This window comes from Schistocerca piceifrons, chromosome 1 (assembly GCF_021461385.2).
Source record: "Schistocerca piceifrons isolate TAMUIC-IGC-003096 chromosome 1, iqSchPice1.1, whole genome shotgun sequence".
Lineage (NCBI taxonomy): Eukaryota > Metazoa > Arthropoda > Insecta > Orthoptera > Acrididae > Schistocerca > Schistocerca piceifrons.
Window position 1 is genome coordinate 122,301,846 of NC_060138.1, and position 21,731 is coordinate 122,323,576.

General features: G+C 37.5%; 1 protein-coding gene across 1 annotated transcript in view; it reads left to right on the forward strand.

Annotated features, from left to right (window-relative positions):
- Window positions 1–21,731, forward strand: part of LOC124787684 (baculoviral IAP repeat-containing protein 6) — a 329,612-nt gene that overhangs the window by 246,527 nt on the left and 61,354 nt on the right. Inside the window, exons 49-55 of the mRNA XM_047254541.1 lie at window positions 188–343; window positions 7,763–7,952; window positions 8,188–8,333; window positions 13,143–13,370; window positions 17,259–17,510; window positions 17,720–17,935; window positions 20,756–20,973. Of these exons, the coding sequence (XP_047110497.1) occupies window positions 188–343; window positions 7,763–7,952; window positions 8,188–8,333; window positions 13,143–13,370; window positions 17,259–17,510; window positions 17,720–17,935; window positions 20,756–20,973 (1,406 nt within the window). The remainder of the gene's footprint in view (window positions 1–187; window positions 344–7,762; window positions 7,953–8,187; window positions 8,334–13,142; window positions 13,371–17,258; window positions 17,511–17,719; window positions 17,936–20,755; window positions 20,974–21,731) is intronic.

Below are 21,731 nucleotides of genomic sequence, written 5' to 3' on the forward strand. Positions count from 1 at the left end.
TTTTGACAGTGTACAGTTACTGTGGACACTAGATATCCCCAAAAGATTCCAGCGAAGTAGTTGAAACACTCGAGTTGTTGAAGTAGTACAAGAGGAAAACAATACAGTCTAATTATCCAGAGGATCTTCCTTCTGTTGGCAACTGTTGCAAAAGCCTGCAGACTTACATTTTTCATGTATTCGCCAGATTTCTGTCATCAAGAGGAACAGCAGCTAAGTGACAATGCAGACAAAGGGACTCAGTCATCCTCAAGAAAGGCCGGGTTTCGTGATCCTAGTTCATTGGTCTCAGATATGGATGATGGGACTTCCTGCTGCAACAATGCAACCACTTTTCCTCAAGGTACAGTTGTTTTTATTATTATTTCTGAGTAGTTTATTTTTATTCTTTTATTTATTTATATTATCCAAAAAAGTATTCACTAAGAAGTTTACATCTGCTCATCACTTAAGTTACGTTGTAAAATATACACATCTCAGAATTTTCTTGTTCGCTTATATATAGCTGTTTTCCTAAAACTATATCGAGGAAATTTGTACTTCTTGAAGACTAACTCCAAACAGATTATATTTTTTGTCATTGTTGAGAATGGTGCTTTGCAGTATTTCTGTTTAAATTCATAATTCACTGTTAATAACTGTTACTCTGTTGTATTTGTAATTTCAGTTCAGATCACCATCAAATAACCCATAGTGTATTCAGCAGCAATTTCTTGGTAATGACAACTGTAGCCCACTCTATTATTCAGAGAATATATTACCCTCTTTGCCTAAGTATAAGATGATCCTGAATGTAATGGTGTCCCCCCCCCCCCCCCCCCCTCCCCGTTCCCCACCATATTTATTTTCTTTTAAGAGGCACCTTGAGAAAAATTTATTTCTAACAGATTCTGACCAGTCAATATTACAGAGAGTTTTATTGACATTAAATACCTGCCTAAAAGTTGTTTCCAAACATATCAATCATGTACCTGCCATTCTCTCAATGGCTGCACAGAACCAGCAGCTGACACACCCCCTATCATTCCACTTATACTTCACAGCAAGTAACAACATTCTTGCAGGAAACATGTAAGTATGCCACTGACCTCATGTAAACTTTTACCATCTTGTGCAGAAATGTATCCCATTTTTGTGTATCTGTCCAAGTTTAAGGCCAACCCAGGCAAACTGCAGTTTAAACATGGCAGATGTTCATCAAAAACCAAAGTACATGATATAGGTTCCCATGGTTGGCAGCACACTCACTACTCCCCTCCCCGCACTTGTCCTAGTTCTCAGCCGGTATCACCAACTCTTCTGTAATGCTGTGCTTGAGTGTCTGTGAAACACAGGCTGCAATATTTTCAGTGGTGCAGGTAATATGTACCTCTACCAACTAATACATAAATAAGAGATCACAATCACAGTTGTGTAAAATTCTAAAACATTTGCTCATCCCGCGATCTAGGAATGTCTGTTATACTATCTCCATGGCCAAGTCTTTCTGCTGCAATTTATTCACATGATAAGAATTTGTTATTTGCATGATAAGAATTTGTCGGTTTATTATGGTTTATTTCATTATTTAGATATTTAATTCTGGATTATTTTTCTTTCTTGATTCATCTGAATTTACCCATCCTGTTCTAGAGCTGACGAAATGTCTGTAACTTTCTTAACCGGTATTTTAATATGTGAACAGCAAACGAATTTTTCATTTACAACTCATTTGGTAAATCATTACAGTCTCTTTACAGTCAAGTAAAATATTGACTAATGTATAAAATTAAGTAATGTTTTTGAAGGGCAACATTTTCACCTTTCACTGTTAACTTCTCTTAAAAAGCACTATTAACATTTGTGTACGGTCTCCATACATCTATGAGAACTTTTATTGCATGCCTGTTCAAATACAACACGTGTGACCTCAGTAGCCTGAACTTCACCTGTAAATGTAAGATGGCCCCTACATCAGTCTATTAATCAATGTAAAAACATTGACCTCAGCAGCAATAGTTTAAATGCAAATATAAGACCCTATAGTTTTTTAATGACAAATTTGGGGAAAAAACCTCATCTTGTAATTGAGTAAATATTGTAATATTGTCTCATGCCCCTCCCCTTTTGCTGTTTTATTGAGTTACCACTCAAATCATTTCATTTAGCAGATACAACAATTTAGCCTATGGTGTAAATAAACTGTGATTACAACTTGCAACTGTTATAGAAGTCTTTAAGTTGGATTATAAAATAATGGAAATTCCTAGATGGAACAATGTGTAAAATAACCGCACATGTTTGATGACAAGGTGACAAGTCAACCAAATCCTCCACAGAAAACATGTCTGGTGTGTCATAAATGGCATTAGTGACAGTATGTGTGTCATATGAGAGGAATCTCTTACCAACGCACCTAATTTGTGTGCATGCCGAGTGAGTGAGATGTGCCTCCTTGCCCAATTTAGGTGTTCGTATGAATATGAACGTGATCAATCCCGAGGTAATGATGAAAACACAATAGTTTTTCACATAATCTGCAACAAATTATGCAACAGTTTCACAATCACACACTTCCTCTGTGTTCTTTCAAAACATATGTTTTTAATGTTTCTGAAGTTGCGTTCCATTTCAGAAGCTTTGACTCTTGGATTCCTATGTTGTAACATAGTTCACACGCATTTGTTTTTTCATTTCTGTGAGACATCTATGTGGTATCTCATCTGCCCTCACCACTCATCATGTTTACGTGCAACGGTAACTTATTCTTACCACATGACTCATATTGTATAACCAGTGTATAATAAGACATCTGCCAAGGTTAAAGAAAGTGAACAAAGATTCCAGTGACCAGATGCACAGTTCAAATGTTGTGGGGAAAAAAAGTGTATAAAAATAAATGAGACGAGGATGTTTCAAATAAGGCTCACACGCTTGGCAATCCGACACGGTGACCACTTAACCATAACGCCTTTGTTCTGTCAGGTAGCTCTATATTGTAGTCTGTGGACCATTTCACTGTTTCTACACTTTTTCTTCAGAGTTCAGTTCACTTCCTTCCTGTTCTCATGGTTGATCTGTCTTCAGTTTATTGCGGACTATCCATTAAATCTGAGTGGGGTGCGATGGAGAGTTTCCCTTGTTATTAGTTCAGAGATACTTGTGCTGGAAAGAAGTATCTCAAGTGGCCCGGATTGTGAAGCAGCTGTTGAAGTCACTTGTGTTGTGTGTGCAGCATGTTCAGCATCTTTCATAGTTTGGCAGTGGCTATTCATGCAAGTAGACAGTAGGTTATTTGTCGTGCCCACATTGAATCTTGTACAGTAATCCCAGTGTACCTGATATATAATATGACTACTTTCATATGTGGCCCTGCCTTTTATTGGGTAGAAAATGCCTATGACTGGACATCAGTAGAAAGTGTGGGTGGGTGTACGGGACAGGTCTTGCACATGGGCCAACTAAAAGGGAAAAAGCTATGGTGTATAGGATTGGAATAGAGATGGACAAGAATATTCAGTAATTTGGCTGTGCAACCAGATAGTACTACGGAGAATGTGAGTATGATTTTGGGTAGGATATCCCTCCTCTCAGGCATGACGAGAGATAGTCGAAGCCCTGGTGGAAGATGTGGTTGAGCTTTTCAAGGTCATGGTGGTACTGGGTGATGGCTGGTCACAGGAGTGTTGGTTGGTGGCTGGCTAACAAGTTTACAAGTGTCAGAGGAGCAGATGGCATGATAGACTTGTTTAATGGATGGGCTGGACAAGATACCCAATAAAGAGGAGGACCAAGTATGAGAGTAGCCTCGTTATGTATCAGCTTTGCTGAAATTCCTGTACAGCATTCTATGTGGACACGAGACAAGTAACTAACTATCTACTCACATGAATGGCTATTGACAAACTGTGGCAAATTACAAACTTGACCACCCAATTGCAAAACTTGCTGCACAGCAAACACGACTTCAACAGTTTGCTTCACAATATGGGCCATTTTGATACTCACTTCCAGCACAGGTGCATCTGAACTATGCAGGTAGGAATTCTCTCTCCAGCACAGCCTCCATTCTCACAGTTCTCGTGGCTTAAACCACCTCTCTCTCTCTCTCTCTCTCTCTCTCTCTCTCTCTCTCTCTCTCTCTCTCTCTCTCTATAGCCACGGGTCTGTCCAAAGAGTTGCCTCTTTCCTGCTACCCCATCCTTGCATCCTTCACCACATCCATCAGCTCAGACAACTGCTCTCAATAATGATCAATTATCAGTCTTACTGTGGCTCGGAGTGTGTATTTGGGTGTCTGCGTGGTTATATATGTGAACATGTATATTAATTCTATAAAAAGAGCTAATGGTCAGGCTCCACGCATTGTTTTTGTTGGTGAGTGGATACCTTTCCTTAATTTTACATAAAGTTGGATTACAATAGACAGAACATGATGGAATGTAAATGTCCTATTTTTCCTTAAAGTTTAAATAGGACTCTCAAACACAGGGTCATTATTGAGAATATTTCGACAGTGGTGTCCACTTGAAAGCTGTTATTGATGAAATGATTATCCTTCAGTGTCAAAAATTGTAGTCAACCATCCTACCATAATTATTATCCAGCAGTTTGTTCTGGTTTTCACCTCATTGCACATACTTCTGCAAGATTTTCTTATTTCACTTCTAATTATTCTTTAATGTTACTTGTATTTCTTGTGGTACATGCAAGGAATGAAAATGAGACAGATGGAAACAAAGTAAGTAAGCTGTTCATTGTTGTCTCACTGCAAGGTAAGGTGGTTAGAGTCTTCATGGAAAAATGTTTGCAGTTGCCTACAGAACTGTGACTGTGCCATAGGCATGCTCCTCTTCGCCCAGAGCAAATCGATGGACCCAAATGTCTTCATTCATGGTTCCAAAAATACGGAAATTGCACACATCCTTACCCATCCTCCATACAGCCCGGTCTCTTCCCTTACTATTTCCATCGTTTTGGAGCCCTGAAGAAAGACATTCATGGCTTTGACTTGCTTCAGATGAAGAGGTACATTGTTTGGAAGACAACTACAAATACTTTTCCGTGAAGGAATAACCATCTTTGTCTCACAGTGGGATAAATGTGTTAACAGTTTATTAATGATTATGGCAATTGCTGTGGAAGCAATAAAAGGTTTAATTACCTTTTTCCATCTGTCTAGGTTTGACTGTCCCTTATATGAAGGTAATCATAGGAATAAAGAATGAGTTTTGATTAAGTATTATAGACAAAAATGCATAGGCAGAAAGCAGTATCACTATAAATATATTTAAGTGCGAACCAACAATACGAAGAACTCACTTCATTGCTCAAGCACATTTATAACGTACCTTCTAAATAAAGCATCCTGTATAAATATGAGTGGGGAGTATATATTATGATTAGGCATTAAACCAAGACAAACTGAGTATGATAAAAATATTTGTAAAGAAAAGAAATTTCTGTGCTTTTCATACCATCAACAAAAAATTGTAACATCTAGTAAGTAGTAAACAAATCTTGCGGGGTCATCACCCAAGTGACTGCATTGTCTTGATGAAACATTTTGGATAGTTTCCTACTTATAATCTATACTTTATCTGAAGAAGTGTTGGAAAAATGTGTCAATATGACTTCATTAGCAGCTCACAATCTGAGAAGTTTCTTCTGTGGGATTTGCTGAAAAAATCTGCATTTTGTCTAATCTGTAGTTCCTGCCTGATATAAGTTTGAAATGTTGATTAATTTCACTAAGAACTGTATCTTGAAATTGTATGGTTGTAAGTAAATTAATAAGTAGGTTTTTTTAAATTTGTGTCCTAACTGAACATTCATTTTCCAGCATTATGGATACATGTTTTTTGTTGGTTACTTTAGACATTTAGAGCAAAAGGAAAGGTATTGCAATCAGTAAAAACAAGCTCCTCAGTGTTTCTGTTCATAGATCTGTTTTATTGTGAAGTAAAATTAGAAGTTGGCAAATAAATTCCTAATGCTTTTAATGAAACCACAAAATGCTGCTTGTATTTAAATAGAACTCTCTGCTGCCATATAATTTAGCATGAAGCATCTAATACAAGAGGTTGTAAACTTTGTAATTGAATAACATGTACTCTCGTCAATACATTCAACCTGAAACTTTTTGTAGTGTCTGTATAACAACACTTTATGATATAAGTTAAATTTATTCATGTCGTTGTTTAGTCAAACTACAAGTATTTCTCATGTCTTGCAGTCAAACACCATTTCCGAAACTTATATATCCCACCTGCCACCCTTTCTGAGTATTAATAGTGCTTTACAATCTCTCAGATATTTATGTAGTTGCTCATAATGTACCTGTACAGAACTAAGTACCTACAGGGTGGCACGCGAAATGTGTTACCATTTTGTTTTTGAATATAAACTTTAATGTCAGTACAATCTGAAAGGAACTTTTACTACAATGAAGAGCCGTCCATGGAGATTTGGTCTATGTCAGCATATGCTCAATATGTCCACCATTTCATTTCCTAACTTCCTTCAAACGAACACTGAAGTTAGTGACCCTATGGCACATGTCTTCCGTAATTTCACTGCAAGCTTGAAGAATAAGTCTTCTGAGCTCCATTAAATCACGTGGACGTTTCGGGAAAATTTTTTCCTTTAGGTACCCCCAAAGAAAAAATTCACATGGATTGCGGTCTGGACTATTGGGGGTCAATTTTGTTCGTCATTGAAGCAACCTGGAAACGTGAGTGAAATGATCCGCATGTCGAAATGCTCGTGTAAAAACTCCAACACAGTGTTTGCAGTATGTGGCCTTGCTCCATCTTGCATGAACCACTGCATGTTGAAGGGCAAGGCAGTAGCAAGAAGCTGTGGAATGAAGCTATTGCGAAGCATGCTCAAATAACGCTCGCTGTTCACAGTTTCTTCAAAGAAAAAGGGTCCAATAAGTCCGTGACTGTAAATTGCTGCCCACGCTGTGATCCTCGGAGCATAATGTTGTCGTTCATGAAGCACTTGTAGGTTTTCAGTGGCCCAAAAGTATACATCTTGTTTGTTAACCACACCGTCTAAATGAAAATGCGCCTTGTCTGAAAACCAAACGTTTCTGAGAGTTTCTTCCCTATCCTCCACCCACTGAGCAAACATTAGTCTCTGCTGCTTGTGTTCTTCAGCGAGCTTCTGTGCACAGGTCATCTTGTATGGGTACATATGGAGGTCGCTTTTAAGAATGCATTGAACAGAGCATCTGGATATTCCCAGTTGCGCTGCTGCCATTCTGCATGATTTCCCGGGACTTCTCTATACAGCAACTTGTACTGCTTCAATATTCTCCGGTGAACAAACAGGCTTAGGCCGAAGCCACTTCGCTTCCAATACTATTCCTTCCTGTACAAATTTATCGTACAACCTGTGGATGGTCTTCTTGCAAGGGACCCATCGTGTGTTAAACTGTTGTCGAAAACGCCTCTGAGTCACAACAAGGCTTTTTGTTTAATGAAAAAGTAACACAATTGCCGATCGTTGCTGTGTTGTCAGTCTTCCATTGTCAGCCATTGCTGCTTGCTAGTCTCCTAGCGGCAGTATCGTGAATTACATGCCATTTCGTAACTCATTTGTTTTTCCAAGATCTGCTGGTACTGCTGTAGAGATCCCAGCAGGATATCTAATTTGCGTCGTAACTTGTGAAAGAAACAATTGGTAACACATTTCGTTCGCCACCCTATATTGTGTAGTAACCTGTTTAATGCTGTTTTCTGTATATACCTCTACTTCTTTCTTTGTCATCCTTTAGATGGACTTCACATGCTGCAGGTAGACACTATAACTGTGATATTAAAATTTTTTGCTGAAGTATGCTCTGAAGGCAAAATGCGTGACTGGTTGGGCTCATCAGAAGGTTCTGTTTTCTGGCTGCCCTTGCTTCACTTACTTTGCACAAAAAGTTGCGGTGTGGATTCTACTAGCTCGAGGATACCTAAAAGGTAACACTTATTTTCATAGTACTCAGTTGTGGTATATTTATTTGTTAGTTACAGTGCTTAAGATTTCAACACACTTTTGTTTTAATACATTTCTGTAAGGAATTTAATACACATATCCTGAGTCAATGCAGTTATTATTATTATTATTATTATTATTATTATTATATTGAAGTTGCTTCTTTCATGCTGAATCTCCACCTTTCCTTCGACTAATTATTTCATCTTCATATCACAGATGTGAACTGCGAAGTGAATCATATGCTGCATTGGAATCTGCAACAATAAAGTTCTTGTCCCAATGTTGCTGGTGCCACCCATCAAACCAAAGGCTTCTGTCCAAAGTACTGTGTGATGTTATCAATGAACAGAAGACAACTCAAGGTATGTATTAAGTGAGCTATCTCTCTCTCTCTCTTTCACACACACACACACACACACACAACAGTAGTTGATCACGTACTTTGTCTCAATGCAACATCGGTAACAAGTCAGATAGAAAGCTTTCACAAGAGAGCAGTTCAGTGCACTTGTAAAGCATTTGTGAGACAGCATATATCAGTCAAAATATAAACAGACAAAATACTAAAATATGAAGATAGGTTATGAGGTGTGATACATAATTGTTCCACAGCAGTAAACAATCGTAACAATACAGAATTATAATGCAGCAAAAAAAGTGGCAGGCAGATGGGTGGGTGGGGGGTTAAGTCAGAATGCTTCAAAACATGTGCTTAGAAAACATAAGGAAAAAAGCCATTATTGCTCAAAATTGTCAGGCAACAATCCCTTGCTTCTGTTAAGCAGAAGAATATGGCACTTACTTCTGTATAGTCACAGGTCACAAATGACACTTGGGTCATTCCATGTCAAGTCACCCAGGCCTTGACACCAACCATGTCAGATTTTGATGAAACTTGGTACAATTGCTTTTTTTATCATCCTAAAAGCACTTGTAAAATTTTTTTGCTCTATCTCGTATAGTTTTTTTTAAATAAATTTTTAAAGTTTTTAGATTTGGCGTTGTTTCAGCGGTTGGAAATCGTAACTTAAACGTGTCCTCACAACTAAAAAAATTTGTGTATTAAAGAATACTCTAGATATCAGTATGAAATTTTGGAATAAGTTTGTGTATTATATCTAAATGTTAAAAAAATGACCATAAAGATATATTAAAATCTTCCAAATGAAAAAAATTTACAAGTTTTTTATTTATTTTTTTAGCTAACGGATGTTTAGTTTTACAAAAACTGCAATATCTAGAGTCTCAGACCTGATAGAAAGCTCAAATTTGTTTTAAAACACTCTTAATTGTATAGGCTATAAAAAGTACCAAGTCACTTAGACACTGAAAATAAGTTTCTGTCTTCTTGGAATAACAATGTACGCTTGGATTTTGTTTTGTTACTCCTGTGTTTTGAAGTAAAAAATTTTTACAATGTTAAATAGTGCTTGGATAGTATTTTATTAAGTTTATTCGAACTTTCAGTAAGTACTGTCACTTAGTTTACAGAGATTCTTTTCCAATATCCTATAAAAGTAACCAGAACAGTAATCAAAATGTGAAATCAATATGTCAGATATTCAAACCTGTAGCATAGGGTTATTTAAAAAATCTAACTATTTCCAAACAACCTACACACCTTCAAAAAAGTTACATCCGGTATCTGAATTGAGTGAGGAGGAAAAAGATTTGATCCACTTACTATCTGGAATTAATCTGTGTGAATTTAAGAATATATGTTCATACCACAGCTACTACTTTTTAAATGTTTTTGAAAAGTATCAAACAATATGTGTAGACCCACTAAAAAAACACAAAAAGCCCATCAAAAAATCGTTGAGAAGTGTAGGCTTGGATCTTTCTAAACAATTACTGACAAAAAATATTAGCATAAAACCTGGGCAAAAGCTTTGCTCAACATGCCGTAACTTTTGTGAGGAAAAATTAAGAGTTGAAGTCAATGAAAGTGAAACAGATGATGAAGTCATGGTTGAATTAGAATCATTGGAATCCAGAAATGAATCCCTCGTACAAACAAACATTACTCTTGATAATTTAGGTTTAACAGTGATAAAGCTTCATGACTTGTCAGCACAAAGTAAAGGGTCTTATTTTAAAAGGAAGGTTAGCAGTATTGGAAAGACTGTAAAAAAGGCATTAAAATATGATGCACCAAGTTCTGATGATGGCGAAGAGGATACAAGTGTGGTTGAGAAAGCAAAAGATTTTGATGTAATGATTTCTCTTATGAAAGAGAAGATTTCATCTTTTGGGAGGTCTAGAAAAATCCAGATTCTGACCTTGGCTCCAGATTCATGGAGTCAAAATAAAGTGATGAAAGAATTTAATGTAAGTGAGTACATGGTGCGACAAGCTAGAAAGCTAAAATCTGAAAAGGGTATTCTGGAAACTCCTGGTCCAAAATAAGATAAAACTCTTTCTGAAAATACAGTAAGACTTGTAACAGATTTTTATGAAAAGGATGAAAGTTCCAGGGTGCTACCTGGAACAAAAGACAAAGTAAGTGTTCAAAAAAATGTGTACATGCAAAAAAGACTCATTTTGTGTAACTTGAGAGAAGTCTATTATTCTTTCAAATGGGAGAATCCTGAGGTGAAAGTAGGCTTTTCAAAATTTTGTTTCTTGAGACCTAAATGGTCCTTGCTGGTGCTGCAGGCACACACACTGTATGTGTATGCAGTATCCACCAGAATGTTAAACTATTACTGGATGCTGTGAAAATTGAAGAATCTTATAAAGACCTAATTAAGATGCTTGTGTGCAACACGGAAAACCAAAACTGCATGCTACATCATTGCGACAGCTGTCCTGCAAATACTGCACTATTTGAGTACTTAACTGAAAAACTAAGTGAGTATTATGATTTAGAAGAAGAAATTGTAATCAGTCAGTGGGTTAACATAGACAGGGCAGAAATGATCAAACAGTCTATCAGTGTTGAAGACTACATTTCTTTATTGGTTAGGTCATTGGAAAAGCTCATCCCGCACTTGTTTATAGCAAAATCCCAATCAGCAGCCTTTAAAAGATTGAAAGAAGACCCACCACCCAAAACAGCAATTATTGTGATGGATTTCAGTGAAAATTATTCCTTTGTTATACAAAATGAGATCCAGAGTTACCACTGGAATAGAGGTGGTTGTACTCTACATCCAGTTGGAGTTTTTCTAAGAAATGAGGAAAACAATGTTTTTGTTTCCAACCACTGTTTTATTAATGATGACCAAGAACATGACACTGGTTTTGTTAACTTTGTACAAAAAGAAATTACAAAGTGGCTGTCATTACGTCATACTGACATTGACTCAGTTCACTACTTTACGGATGGTTGTGCTGGGCAGTACAAAAATAGAAACAGTTTTAAAAATTTCACTGAACACTTGAGAAACTTTAATTTGAAGGCCCAACACTCATGGGAAGTCAATTTGTGATGGCCTAGGAGGAACTATTAAAAGAATTTTAAGGAAAGCCAGTCTACAGATTTCAGATGAAGAACAAATAATGACAGCAATCGATGTGTACAAGTTTTGTGAAAAAAACATTGAAAACATTCATTTTAACTTTATTGACAAAAAATAAGCTGATTTGCTACGGTTAAAACTAGAAAAACGTTTTTCCGCAACCCGAACCATTCCTGGAACAAGAAGTTTTCATAACTTCAAACCACTTCCAACAAACAACCTGGAAATTAGAAGGACTACAGATAGTGTAAAACCCTCCTTAGTCTTTTCTTTCCATTCTTCTTCTGATTGGGTTCATGTTGAACCATCCATAAATAGCTATGTGGCTGCAAATTATGATGGTAACTGGTACTTTGGACTGGTAAAAACAATATTCAATGATGAAGAAGATGCAGAAATTCTATTTCTACATCCTTCAGGACCAGCTGCATCATTTTATTGGCCTGAAAGAGAAGATTCTTGCATAGTGCCTTTGGTGCACAGTCTGTGTAGTAGACGCACCTCAATCAAGCGACACTGGAAGAATGTATTACTTCAAAAAAGACTGTATCAGAAGAACTGAAAGCTCTTGGATGAAGTGGAAAAACAGTTTGAATCAGCATTAATGTTTATTAAAAAGACAAAATTACTCAAAAAATTCAATGTTTCAAGCAATCAGTTGGGTTATACATAAGTGTCGTAAGTACACTATCTTTGTACATAATTCTAATGTAATCTACTATAATTAATAAACATGTTAAAAAGCCATCATTATTTTTGTTTTATCAAGTAGCCTATATGTTTAAGAGTAAATTAAAACAAATTTGAGCATTCTATCAGGTCTGAGACTCTAGATATTGCAATTCTTATAAAACAAAACATCTGTTAAAAAAAAGAAAATATACATATATATTTTTTTATAGAAAATATTAATATATTTTAGTAGTATCATTTTTATCTTCAAATATGTATAATAAATAAACTTGTTGCAAAAATTCATGATGTTATCTAAAAGAGTTTTTAAGATAAGCAATTTTAAAGTTTTGAATACAAATTAAATTTACCATTTCCGAAGGTTCGGAAAACGCAAAATATAAAAACTTTAAAAATTTATTTAAAAAAAACTATTAAGAGATACAGCAAAAAAAAAATATGCAGGTGTTGTCAGGATGGTATTAGAACCATTTGAGCCGAATTTCATGAAAATCTAAGGAGGTGGGTGTAAAATTTATTTTTTATTGGGTGATTTGATATGGAATGACCCACTTTCATAATCTCAAACCAGAGAGAAAGTAAATCTACAAGAATTGGCATCAGTATTGCAAATCCAGCACAACTCGCACACTTCTTTGCTAGTCTGAAAAATAATTACTTTTATTTTTTGAGACTCAAAAACTATACTATTTGTGATATCGTGTTTTATGAAAAATGGATTATAAAGTGATTTCCTGTAAAGTTTCTGCAGCCAAAAGGGCTGTTGATTGTGTTGTGAATTTGAGTTGCAGGGCATCACGAAAATGTTTGTACTTTGTTAAATATATCTAATTAGTGAAAAATCATTCTTATTTTAATGTGTAACCTTACTAACGTGTGCAGAACAGAAATCATGCTTTGTGCTGAAGGGGAAGTTACAGCAATAAAATTAAAAATACAATTTCCATTCCATGTACTGTTTTTCATAATCACTTCAAAAACTTTGCGTTATGTTGATACAAAATTTTTTCACAGATGTATCATTCTTGCATGGCATCTCTGGTTTCACACGCCGCTTAATCCTACAGTTGCTATTGGAGAATGAGAAGATACTTTTATTTATCAAATCGGATTACTCTGTGCAGCGTGTGCGTCTGTCAACTAGTGCACCATATCACCCACGATATGGTGTTGGTCATCAGCAGCAGCTGTTTTATTTCAGTACACAGACAACATGTGGGGAAATACTCAAGAGTATATTAGGTATGCAAGACATGTTGTTACATTCTTTTATATCTTTTTATTTTGTGAGGCAGGATTAGAGGTAATTGTCTATGTTCTTATTTTTGTTCTTGCAGTCGTTTACAGATCAGAGAAATCTTTTTCAAATAAGCTGTTTCATTTTTATATATTTATATAAAAATTGTAACATATTGTACGATACAGTAGGCAGTGCTGCTTCTCAGAAAACTACAATTCGTACTAAAGCTATACAGTTTCTTATGGCATTTGATGACAGGATTACAAAGGGTGAAAATCAATGTAAAGTTAAGAGTTATTATATCATAAGAAATAATGAACCATATGATTGCTTTCATATTTGATTGTTTCTGTACATTAGTAAACCGCGCAAGAATTAGGCTATCGAATTTCCAAACAGTCAAATGTATTGTGAAATTAAGACGATGTGAAGTTATACAGAAAAGGAAAAAAGGTAGATAAATACTGCTGGTAGTATGGACACATTGAGATAGATCTAATATTTATTGTTTGTAAAACTTTCTGTAGAAGACTATAGTCAATAATATATTGGGTCAGAAAGTAAAAGTGTTGGAAATTTTTTTTTTTTGTTTATGCAATGTCTTCTCACTGTGTGAATTACCATTAGGGCCACAGGCTACAGTAAAACTTGCTCAACATATAATCGCACGGGACTAAAATAATTTTCCAAATTGGACAAGTTTCCAGATTACACAAAACTCACTGGGCTACTTAAAATTTGTCAGGTATCATGCACACAAGTACAGTAAAAATTTTTAATCATGCATATACTGTATTTATGTACCTTCACTCCAGCACAGTAAATGTTCATTTACTGTATACTGGACAATAAAACACTGGACTATTACACTAATTTATCTAATTGATAAATAACATGGCATATATTTTTACTCGAACTTTAAATTCGTTTATTACATTGAACAACAAATTTGAAGCGAAAGTGTAAATTGCGTGATTTTGAGTTAGTTATGTTCATTTCAGTATAAAATTGTACAAAATCATTATCTTCATAAGTATTTAGCTCTAGCTTTTCAAAAAAAGTAATGTAAATTTTGGTATAAATAACTCACTAACTAAATATATCTAAAAACAAAGATGATGTGACTTACCAAATGAAAGTGCTGGCAGGTCGACAGACACACAAACAAACACAAACATACACACAAAATTCAAGCTTTCGCAACAAACTGTTGCCTCTTTCCTGATGAGGCAACAGTTTGTTGCGAAAGCTTGAATTTTGTGTGTTTGTTTGTGTGTCTGTCGACCTACCAGCACTTTCATTTGGTAAGTCACATCATCTTTGTTTTTAGATATATTTTTCCTACGTGGAATGTTTCACTCTATTATAATCATATCACTAACTAAATATACATTCATGTTCCCAGATTCAGCATAACAAATTTTAAGTGAATAATTACCTGAATCATGTTATGTGCTATGCATTGGTAAATTTCAGTGCCATTCTGGAAGTACAAAAGTAAAATATTAAGAAAAAATGAAGATAATATTACATGAATGAAAATATTTTGTAAGTCTACTTTGTATCAGAACTATGTAAAGCACAAAAGAAAATATATGAATTAACTGGTCACAAATGTATATAAAGTATTAAAGATGTTGAATGTCCATATGTACAGTATATACAATTATATATTTCGTTCAGAGATAAATTCAGATGATAACCATTTTAGCTTGGCTTGACTTTTATACACATACTCGGGAACATCCCTTATGACAGTCCAGCAGTATTTCTGGATGGCTTCTTCAGGCGTATTAATTTTTCTAGGGACATCATTTTGCTCCTGGTCTTCTTCCTTTGTTTCTTCATCATCATCCTCTGTGTTGCGAATTTCTATTAAATCTATTGCTGAAATGAAAGTAGAGTGAGTTACCCAAACCCAGCTTTGTTGAAGCACTTGGTGACAGTTTCGGGTTTTATTTCCTTTACTGCCAAGCCGATTCAATTTACTGCATCCACGACAGAAACTGACTGTGCAAGAGCAAACACACTTTCGGTGAAGAGCAAACACACTTTCGGCTTCTTCACCACTAAGAATAAGAGACTGCATCAGTAATCGCCTATAATGACACTTGAATGTGTAAATAACCCCCTGGTCTATGGGTTGTGTGAGGCTGGTTAAACCTGGAGGGAACTAAGCCAATTTCATATTTGATAACATTACTTTTGGGTGGCAGGTTTCAGTGTCTAGGAAAAGGAGAACTTGTTGATTTCCTTTTTTCATTGTGGCATTCAAAGAGCTCAGCCATTCTTCCATAAGACCACTCGTCATCCACACCTTTTTATTGCATCGCAATGTGACTAAAAGCATACTGACATGTATGTTTTTGAAAGAATGTGGTTTTGCTGCCTTTCCAATCACCAGTGGCTTCTCCGTATCACCTAACATATTTCCACACAGCAGTACAGTGAGTCTTTCCTTGGACATTTTTTCCGCTGGTGCACTTTTTACCTTGAATTTTTAGCGATTCTGAAGGCAGTGCGCAGTAAATCAGTCCCATTTCATTGGCATTGAACACGTCTTAAAGGTCATAATTCACAATTTCTTGCAGGTCATAGTTCACAATTAAGTTGGACAGTATTGTCCTCTATTATGTTACTACACTTTCCTGCACATCCTTAGCTCCCACCCACACACTTAATTCCACATGATGTTGTGCTTTGCTTTGAAACTGTCTAGCCATCCTGTGTATTTCTTAAACTCCATAATTCCAAGCTCTTTAGCGACTTTCAGAGCCTCACTATGCAACACGGGTCCATGTAAAGGTAAGTTTTTTGCCTGCACATTTATGAGCCATTCCCACACTTTTTCATTAATCTCTTCATTTTTGGTCTTTCTAGCCCTTTGTTTCATCTGCATGTTTCCTTTCATATATTCGTTCCGAATCTTATCCTTGTTTCTTAAAGTCTCATAAATGTTGTGTTTCACTGCATTTGAAACACAACATAATTCCACGCACAGAGAGTTTGTCTTTCTCACTCACCTCGATTACATTAATTTTTTTGTTGAGTGTTAACGATGCATACTGTTTGTTTGACATCATGTTACTTTATCTCTTAAAGTGCTACTAGACAACTGAAACTGGTAGAAAATAATGACCTTACTGGGTAAAACCATTGTTTAACAGAATGATACCCACCTCTTTCACTGCACACCTAACAGCAGAGTGTTGGTAGATGCACAACAATGTTCCTGTATGCATCGGCGTGCATCAATAATGAGGAAAATGAGAAAGCTGACAAACAGAGTGCCAACAAATGAACCGTTTCTTTTGATGTACTGTACTGACACTGAGCGCAACTTATTCATTGTTACACAGAGCGTCACGGTTTTAGGTCCACACCAGCAGCACCGAGATGTATTGTACCTCTTTTCTTGGTTTTACGCCACTTAACAGAGGTGTTAAAAGTAACGTCCCTGTAGAGTCGTGAATAACTAATGAACTGTAATACGTTAGTACTGTATAGGCTGTTTTCCACATCATACGATGAATTATTAAGTATGTTCTTAAGATTTGCTTTCAGTATCCATGTTAGGCATGTTCAGCTTTATACAAAAAATAAGCATATTAAAGTGCACTGAACGCATCGGGACTGAAATACTTGTACGGTTTGGGTAGATTTCCGAATTACATGCGTGTCGATTTGAGCAAGTTTTACTGTATCACAAAAAGAACAAGTTTCCAGTTCTAATTTTGTTTTAAAATTATTAGTCAGTGTAACACAGTTATTAAGAATGTGCTGCTCATTTCCAAATTACATTTTGTTTGTTTTATCAGCTGTACGTGAAGTGTACTACAGAAAATGGTATATCTTTGCAGTATGTTTCAATTAAAATTCCTAACCTTTAGTTGCAGGGAGCCTGTTACCCGTTGTAAATGAAGGAAAATCACCAGAGAGTGGGGGAACTGCAACACCAGTTTCAGGAGGTCTTATTGGTTCGAAGAAAGAGCTTTGGGAATTAGGTATCTATATGGTTGATCAACTGTCTGTACAAGCTGGTGTCTCTGCCAAGGACAAAAGAACAAAAGACGCAAGGAACACTGTTGCTGCTGCAACACGCAGCATATCTGGCAAGAAATCGAGATCATCAAGTTTAGCAGGTAAGCCAAGATCTTGTGTAGTTTGTAGTATGGTGTTGGTGAAGTGGAATGTAAACACCAGCATTTCATGTCCAAGTATGTATTTTTTATGTTCAATAATAAAGTTAATCTAGATGTATGGGAAATATTTGCACTACTATATGTTTTACCAGTTTCGGTTACTTAGATTAAAGTTCTGAGCCTAATGTTGTGTGCTTTCTTCCTTGCAGATTCATCACAGGTATCCTCCCAGACAACCTCCGTGTCCCCTGTACAGCCACAAAAGTTCCTGGAGCACGAGGCATGCCCGGGAGTCCCACTGCCATCGCAGCTGCAGGTTTCTCAGTTGCTCACACTTGTGCTTGAGAATGGCGACTCACTTAGCACACCATGCCTTAAACTCAAACTTCATCACTTTCCAAAGACTACAGAGAAAAATGCAAAAGGTATGATATTGTGTGTGTGTGTGTGTGTGTGTGTGTGTGTGTGTGTGTGTGTGTGTGTGTGTGTGTGTGTGTGTGTGTGTAAGGGGGTGGGGGGGGGGGGGGAGCAGTGAGGAAAGATAAAAAAAAAAAAAAAAAAAAAAAAAATATCTACTCACCAAGTGGCAGCGGGAGTAAACACATATATATTATGGAAATGTGCAAGCTTCTGGAGCCAGTGGCTGCTCCTCCTGGCAGAAGGGTTGAAAGGAAAGGAAGAGGGATGGAGGAAAAGGACTGGTGAGATTTAGTAAATGATCAGAGTTAGGGAAAAGTCACACAGAAACATGGCTCAGTGGAGACTTAATGGATGAGGTGAGTAGGTCTGGTAAGGTTGTCCTGGCCCAGAGTTTTGAGTGGCATTTCTGTGACACTCCCCATTTCCCAAACCTCACAAGTCCTTTTCATTCATTCCTTTTCCTTGCTATTCAGCCAGAAGAAGGAGCCACTAGCCCCAAAAGCTTGCACATTTCCATAACTTTTATACAGGTATGTGTTTCTCCTTTTATTTATCCAGTTATATTTTCAAAAATTGGTAATTTTTGTTGAACAATAGAATAAATAGAAATAATAAAAGGCTATTTACCACTTACAGGTGGCATTGAGTTGCAGATTGGCACAATGAGAAAGACGGCTAAAATATTTAAGCTTTCAGCCCAAGTCCTCCTTCCAAAGTACAAAATACGTACACGTTCACGCAAGCACAACTCGTACACATTTGGCCGCTACCTCTTGGTGCTGGGGCCAGACTGCGTCTGACGCGAGCAGCAATCTACTTGGGTTGATTGTGGAGGTGAGGAGGCGGTATGGGGCAGGGAGGGGGGAGGGACAGCAGGGTAGAGGTGGGGGAAGGTGCCAGTGCTGCCTATGGGTATACGCAGAGGGGGAGGGGGGGGGGAGGTAGAAGGAAGTGAAGTGAAGTGAAAGAGAGGAAAGGACTTTTAGCGGCATTGGCAGGATAAAATCCATGTTGGTAATATTGTGGTGAGAGTAGGAAAGGAGACAGACGGCTGGAAGACAAGGAATAGCAAAGGTTGTGGCTAAGGGGTTATGGGAACAAAGGATTTGTATACGGAGAGTTACCACCTGCATAGTTTGGAAAGCCAGTGTTGATGTGAAGAATGGCACAGACTGTGAAGCAGCCATTAAATTGAAGCACATTGTGTTTGGAGCATGCCCATCAACCAGTGTATGAAATTTGGTTATTCTTTATTTCTTAGTTCTGTGGAACCATGCAAGCCAAAGGTACTTGGTCTTCAAACAAATGATTGCGTAGTGTATATACCCAGTTGTTGAACATGCCATCCAACATGATGTGCTTGACTTTAATGACTGCTTCACAGCCCATGCCATCTGGATTCTTCCTACCATCGCCAGCTTTTCTGAATTGTGCAGATGGGAACTACCCCTACAACATATCATTGCTTCCATAACCCCCCCCCCCCCCCCCCCCCCCCCCCCCCCCCCCCCCCCCACCCCCCCCCCCCCCCCCCCCCCCCCCCCCCCCCCCCCCCCCCCCCCCCCCCCCCCCCCCCCCCCCCCCCCCCCCCCCCCCCCCCCCCCCTCCCCCCCCCCCCCCCCCCCCCCCGACCTGAACCTTCACCAGTCCCTGCCCTCCACCTGCCCTATCCCTTCTGTGCTCTCACTACACTATACACATGCATTCTATCCTGCCAATGGACCTACAAAATCCTTTCCTCTTCTCTCGTCCTCCCTTCCCCTCACACACTCCAGCACAGCTTCCTAACACTGCAGCTAGCAGCCCTGTTCTGTCCCTTTCACGTCTCTACATGTTCATAAAGGCAGCACAGCATCTTCCACCCATCCCTACCCTGCTATCCAACTCCACCACACTTCATATAGAAATTATGTATAACAACATAGCAAATATCCTCAGAATAGTAACGCAGTTGCACTCCAGGCAGTTGGTAAGACACTTAGTGTCCTTAATGTTACATGGTCCTTAAAGAATGGTGTGATATATGTGTTTGAATTTCTCTGTCTCTGTTCAGACCCCGAGTAGCCTTGCATAAACTGATCTACACCTTGTCATTACCACAATGCAATCTGCTTTCCTCACTTCCAGAAAATATGCAAGGGGTAAGGTGAAAAGTTATTAGCTCGCCAGTGAATGACTTTCATACCGTAGTTTTCTTGTCAGGATGTGAAACTTGCAAGAATCTGAAGATAATTAAAAATACTAAGAAAATAAAATTATGTAAGTTAATGAAGAGTGTGGAGACACGTATGGCATGAATGATTGGAGATGTGGTAGGGAGACACACAGAACAGGTTCTCCATTTGTATTGTTAAGAAGTATTGTTTTGCACTTGTAATCTAACAGTGCTGCAAACTAAAGGTTGGAAAACGCGAGACTAGTAGTGTCATCAAAATTTAATGCTATGTCGAACATCACATTTGCGGACAATACGGGCTTGATATCAGTGGAAGTCAGAGCCCTGTAAAACTTCTTGCTTGATTAAGAGTTCTCCTACAAAGGAAATGAGATGGAACCGTTTCTCCTGGCTGACTTAGTGGTGGAAGCACAGATTGGCAGAAGAATTAATGAATATCCTGCTGAGACAGTCGGCGTATTGTGCTGTGCATTGCTGCCATCATTACAGATTAAATAAATTTGTGACACAGTCTTGCACTGATGCTCTGAAATAATGAATTAAATCACTTATAAATCAAGTGTTTATATATATAGTTTGTGTTTTTTGTGGGTTTCTGTTTCTAGGGCACATATACAAATAATGTTAAAACTATTTTATTCTTTTCCAGGTAATACAGTGGAAGCCGAGACAGAACGTCTGTTGCAACTGCCTGGGCTGGCTACTCCATTGCAGGTGTTTACTGAGATGGGGGGACTTGCACTACTAGCACAGCACCTTCCACTTGTCTATCCAGACACTTTGCGGTATGCTGCCCCTGACAAAGTTCCAGCTTCAACGCCAGACCAAATAGATGCTGAGTGGGTCAAAGTGGATGACATCTATGAGGTAAAAATTATGACTAATACTTTGTTATGCCATTTATATGATGATTTTTTATGAATAAGCAGTTATGAACTTGATAGCAAGTATAAATTGGCTTGTATATATAGTTACAAAAGATTCTGATAAACTCATTAATCATTACAGATGTTGTGTTTCTCGATGCATTTATTTTATCCAACTGTGAATTAAATATTTTTTTAATGTTGATTTCATCAAACCCAGAAGATAGTATGATCACTATTATCTGTGATGGTCTGTGATATCCTACATTTTGTTTGTTAAATAACCCATCAAATGCGTTTGACAGCATATGCCATCCTATGCTGCGAAATGTGCACTGTGTGTGAGACACCTTCCCATCAACATTTTTTGAATGTTGTATTTATCTATGCTGAGATAGTTCATTTTTCTTTCTTTCTCCCTTGCTTCTAAGGGAGACACCCATGCTAATCTCACTTGTTGCTACCAAATGCTTCTACCTTACGCTGTTTCCTGACAATAGAAATGGAAATGTTGTGTGGCACCAAACCTGTTGCATATTGTTTCGATTTCATTTACCCTTGTACTCCAGGATCCTCTTTCATTCTCATCAGGTGGCCTGCCGATTGAAGCTTTCTTGGGTGATGCTGTGTGCATTTTGATGTCTGTGCTGTTCTGTGTGTGAATGTGTATACTTGTACTACAAAACAAGCAAGAGCTCGAATGTTAGTATAAATTCTGTTTGATTTTGCGTGTTTCTATGAACCGCACGTCAGTCAGCT